The sequence below is a fragment of the Garra rufa genome, chromosome 9, assembly GCF_049309525.1.
Source record: "Garra rufa chromosome 9, GarRuf1.0, whole genome shotgun sequence".
NCBI classification, from domain to species: Eukaryota; Metazoa; Chordata; class Actinopteri; order Cypriniformes; family Cyprinidae; genus Garra; species Garra rufa.
Genome location: NC_133369.1, coordinates 31,135,086 through 31,140,531, shown reverse-complemented (window position 1 = coordinate 31,140,531; position 5,446 = coordinate 31,135,086). Strand labels below are relative to the sequence as shown.

General features: G+C 35.9%; 1 protein-coding gene across 1 annotated transcript; it reads left to right on the top strand.

Moving 5' to 3' along the window:
* LOC141342143 (RIIa domain-containing protein 1) lies at positions 1-3,339 on the top strand. The gene is made up of 4 exons (XM_073846532.1): positions 1-122; positions 315-391; positions 487-533; positions 3,221-3,339. The coding sequence occupies exons 1-4, from the start codon at positions 42-44 to the stop codon at positions 3,283-3,285; spliced, it is 270 nt and encodes an 89-aa protein (XP_073702633.1). The 5' UTR covers positions 1-41; the 3' UTR covers positions 3,286-3,339.
* Positions 3,340-5,446: the final 2,107 nt, after the last annotated feature.

The following is a 5,446-nucleotide window of genomic DNA, read 5'->3' as shown; positions in this document are numbered from 1 at the left end:
GCACGTCAACATCAGGTGCTTGGGGACAACAGCGTGCTGTGATGGCGGAGAGAAACACACTGGAAAAACTCGATTTTGCCGCTTTAAGTCCGGAGCAGCAGGAGAAGCTGCGTCAGTTCAAGGTATATACTTTTCTTCTACTGGAAGTTAATAATGAGTCTGCAGATTTTATTGGCGCAGGATGAAGTTCTACTCGTAACTCTAAAGAGCACTAAAGACATCGTGTGATATTTATTTAATACATTGTATAGGAAATGTGATTTCTTTTTTCTTTTTTAAAGCAAAACCCAAAATGTGTATGATTTCACATACAGGTCAAGACCCGGATAGCTAATGAAAAATATTTAAGGTCTCATCCAGAAGTGGAAATGTTACTTAGTGACTTCTTAAGGTCAGTCTTTATGTTTTTTTGTCCATTAAGATCACTAAACAATTTTTTTAATTCATCCATAGGGCCTACTCACCCTTTCTCTCTCTCTTTAACAGGGATGTGTTTCTGAAAAAGCCTACAGATATTCGTGAATTTGCAGCAGGTAAATTTGTATCGGTAGAATCTTCATGTTGTACATTTAGCATGTAAATATGTGACCCTGAAACACAAAATCAGTCATAAGGGTCAGTTTTTTGAAATTGAGATTTATACATCACCTGAAAGCTGAATAAATAAGCATTCCATTGATGTATGGTTGTTGATGATGTTAAGACAATATTTGACCGAGATACAACTATTTGAAAATCTGGAATCTGAAAATTTAAACATTGAGAAAATCACCTTTAAAGTTGTCCAAATGAAGTTCTTAGCAATGCATATTACTAATCAAAAATTAAGTGGTAACACTTTACAATAAGGTTCATTAGTTAAACATTAGATAATGTATTAACTAACATGAACTAACCATGAGCAATACATTTGTTACTGTATTTACTAATCTTTGTTAACATTAGTTAACGGAAATACAGTTGTTCATTGTTTGTTCATGTTAGTTCACACTGCATTAACTAATGTTAACAAAAATTTAATAATGTATTAGTAAATGTTGAAATTAACATTTAACAAAGATTAATAAATGCTGTATAAGTGCAGTTCATTATTAGTTCATGTTAACTAATGTGGTTAACTAATGTTAACTAATGAACCTTATTGTAAAGTGTTACCAATTAAGTTGTAATATATCAATCATTTTGACCCATACAATGTATTGTTGGCTATTGCTACAAATATGCCTGTGCTACTTACGACTGGTTTGGTGCTCCAGGGTCACATATTCTACTTTTTAGATTGAATATGTTCTTCAAAATACTATTGAGCTCACATTGCAACAAAAATTTGTCTTGAGCTCAATCAATTAGATTTATTAATAATAATGTGTACTTTAAAGGGATAGTTCACCTAAAAATGAAAATTTGATGTTTATCTGCTTACCCCCAGGGCATCCAAGATGTAGGTGACTTTGTTTCTTCAGTAGAACACAAACAAAGATTTTCAACTCAAACTGTTGCGGTCTGTCAGTCGTATAATGGAAGTCAATGTGACCCATGGATTTGAGAGTCAAAAAAACATACACAGACAAAACCAAATCAAACCCTGAGGCTTGTGACGATAAATTGAGGTCTTAACCCACGAAACATTAATTCTGTCCAAGAAATTGAATAGTATTAATATAAATTTTTTTTACCTCTGACCCATCGCAATGTTCAACTGTCCTGAATGCGTTCACAACAGCCAGCACGTGACGTGTCTACGTGATCTGCCATAGTAGACGCATGCGCGGAAACAATCTGTGTCACGTATACGACACTCATTGTTTACACAGAGAGATTGTGGTTACAACAGCTACTCAAAATGGTAATTACTTGTGCTTATCCTGATTGTTGCAAATGATTAAAAAAAACTAAAAGATTACATTGCTTGCGATAACTCGTCCGGGAGTGTTGACTTTTCAGCGACTCCCAACTTTTGAGCCTGATCAACCGAAGTTATATAGGTTGCTTGCTCTTCATCACGTGCCAGCTGTTGTGAACGGGTTCAGGACAGTTGGACATTGCGTCGGACTTAAATATTGTTCAGTTTCTTGCACACACCGATTGTTTTGTGTCTTAAAGGGGTCATCGGATGCAAAACTAACTTTTACATGTTGTTTGCACATTAATGTGTGTTGGTAGTTTGTGTACACAACCACCCTACAATGATAAAAATCCACCCAGTAGTATCTTTAAAATTAATATCCCCTTTTTAAAATCAGGTCATTCTCAGCTTCTTTTCGGTGTGACGGCACACCGACAGAGGCCACTCCCAGATAGTATATTGACATGAGCGCCTTACCTTAGACCCGCCCTCATTAAGCTGAAACAGTTCGACTCCGATCGCCATTGTGTGACTCAGGTGCAGACAAGAATGTCTCCAATTGAGTTATTGAGGTGTTCTGTTGTTGGATGTAATGATGAACACATCAGTCGTCATTTACTGAAGATGCAGAGGAAAACGTTACTTTCGTTTTCAAAAGTAAAGCGCCGATACCGATCAACATATGCTCTATGTTCGTGCCAATCGTTCCTGATACAGCTTCACCCACAGTAGAAGTGAGTATACAGGTTTTTTATGCATCTTTGTGAATGGCCTTTCTTAATAATGTCCTTGTTGGCAAGTTTCGCTACTAAATGCAGCTAAACGTGGCTAAATGCGGCTAAAGTAAACATTACGTCTCATAATCCCAGAGAGGGGCAGGTCGAGCAGAGCTCGGTGGCAAAGGGGCCATGTCTTAAAATGAGTTGAGTTTTTGCAGAGCTGATTTTGACAAGGTAAAAGGCTGTTTTTTTACACTACTATTGAGAATTTTTAACCAAAGTATATTAGAGACTTTTCATTAAGACCCCAAAGAGTCATATGAACTTGTGGAAAATGGGCGTCCGATGACCCCTTTAAGACCTCAATGTATTGTCACGAGCCGCAGGGTTTAAATTGGTTTTGTCTGTGTATGTTTTTTTTTGTTTGTTTTTTTTGACTCTCAAAGCCATGGGTCCCATTGACTGCCATTATATGACTGACAGACTGCAACTTTAAAAAATCCTTGTTTGTGTTCTACTGAAGAAAAAAAAGTCACCCACATCTTGAATGCCCTGGGATAAGCAAATAAACATCAAATTTTCATTTTTGGGTGAACTATCCCCTTAATGTGTGAAATTACACTCTTAAACTAAAGCCAACATCTGTTTTTTCTAGATCATTTCAGTGACCCAGGACTGCCAAAGAAAATCCATGCGCAAATGAATATCCATAATAAGTGAAAAATGTGGATGTATGATGTTTTTTATATTAAAAAAAGAGAAAAAGAAACAATGTGTGACTGCTGTGATCCCTTAGCATACTGTGATTAAAAGCATCTTTGTTGTACCTATTCATAATCAGCAACAATTAGTGTGTGAGTATCATGGGAGAGGACAGTCCAAGCTTGTTTGCTAAACGAGTCCACAGAGACAAAAGGCAAAATGAGCTGAACTGGACAGGTCTTTCTGTTCTTTAAATATGTCCTGGCATACCAGGTCTGCCTCTAAGTATTCTTTTATTATTTCTATTATGTTTTATAGCATAAGCTGCTGGGTAGAACATTTTAAGCAACTTGTTTTCATTTGATTTTTTCACAGATTTATCCTGAATTTGTATTTAGCTTGAAGTTCGAAGAACTTATCACTGTTTTTGACATTTGGTCATACATTTTTATTTTCACTACCCAAGGGTGAACTATTGTACAAGGGACATGTTTCTTTTTTGGACTTAACAAGTCACCAGGGACCTAATAAGTTACTGCTCATTCTCATAGAAACATCTAATTGTCCTCTTAATGTAACATCTGACTTTAGTACAGCACAGCACAGTACATCAAACTCATTACACCAACCCCTACACCAACATAATTTATCATGTACTTGAAAAGAAGGAAGATATGTTCAGTCTAGCGTATTATTTTAAACAATAATATCACCTGCTATAAGAAAAATCTAAGGCTTTAAGTCTTAAATTTTTTGTATCACTTTGATGTCTTAAAAATGCAAGATGATAGAAAGTCAATTCATGTTCCCGCAAACCACTTGAGTTTCATATAGATGACGCACCTGCACAGATGGCCTCCCATATTCTGAGCTGGGTGGGGTTGAGATGACATGAGAGAGGAAACCATGTTGAAATGAACCCAGTGTGCACCTGTTAAGCAGACCGTCAACTGCGGTATACTGGTGTCATCTCAAGACCATCGCTCACAGTGAGTATCTCTATTACATTTTTACTGTATGTTCTTAAAAGTCCTGGTTGTTAGTTTATTGCTTCAGCCTATTTATTTTTTCTATAATATTTAAATGTAATTAAACAACTAAATTTTATATTAATGTTGGCGAAACCTTAAATATAATAATATTATACATCTTTTCACATTTTATAGACTACAGCTTGTGAATTTAAACAAGAATAGACTCTTATTGTAGTATCAGATCTATAGGAGCATATGTTAAAATGTTTACTAAAGATTGGTTTGTAAAAGGTGGTGACATCAGAATCTATTGAAGATCTATTAACACCCTGTAATGATGTCAGTAAAGGTATAACCTAATGTAAAAGATACTTGGCTTATTTACCATGGTTCATTCACTACAAAGCACACTCATAAGAGGAAATCATAATTGTGTGCTCTGTTCATCCATTCTTTGGAGCGATATAATACCGCAGGGCCAAAACAAATGAGCTATTCAAATAGAAGGAAATCTAATCATCAGTTAAACTGTACAGATTTGCTTTGTCATACAGTGACGCTAGGTCAGAAATAAAGGCTGTTTTTGTGCTGTATTCCAGGGAGAGCGATTTCACACAGGCAGCGCTCATCCCAAACCCTCACAGGTAGATGAAACGATAGGGAGCTTGTGAGAGTCGGTTGGCATGCTTACAAACTCCATAGTGACACTGGAACATAAGATGCAAGTTTATGCAATAACAACACAGATAGGACATACAGGAGGAGACAGGTTTTTTTTCTCAGTACAAATTTCTTTAATGTAGTATTCCTAGTGATTTTCTTTATACAAATTTTCTTTATTTTATTGCTATTCAAACGTGCCTGTATATATTTGACATGATGATTTGAGTACCTACAGTTTCATTTGTTGCTCTTCCATCTTTAAATAATGCAAAGTTTTTGTACCATATGCAAATATTGATGCAACTGAATGGAACCATCAGCAGATATGTCTGTATTGTCTGCATGTGATTTACCTTTAGCAGATGAGCCATTTCAGATAAAGCAGCTACTGTACATACTGTATTTGCAGAAGAGCATTATATAATATGGTAATTTATAATGTCTGTGTGTGTTCATTGCAGTTTGATTAATTTGTTGAAATCTGAATCCATATTGAATATCCACAGAGCCTCATCTGGAGAAAGAGAACAGGGAGCAGCAAG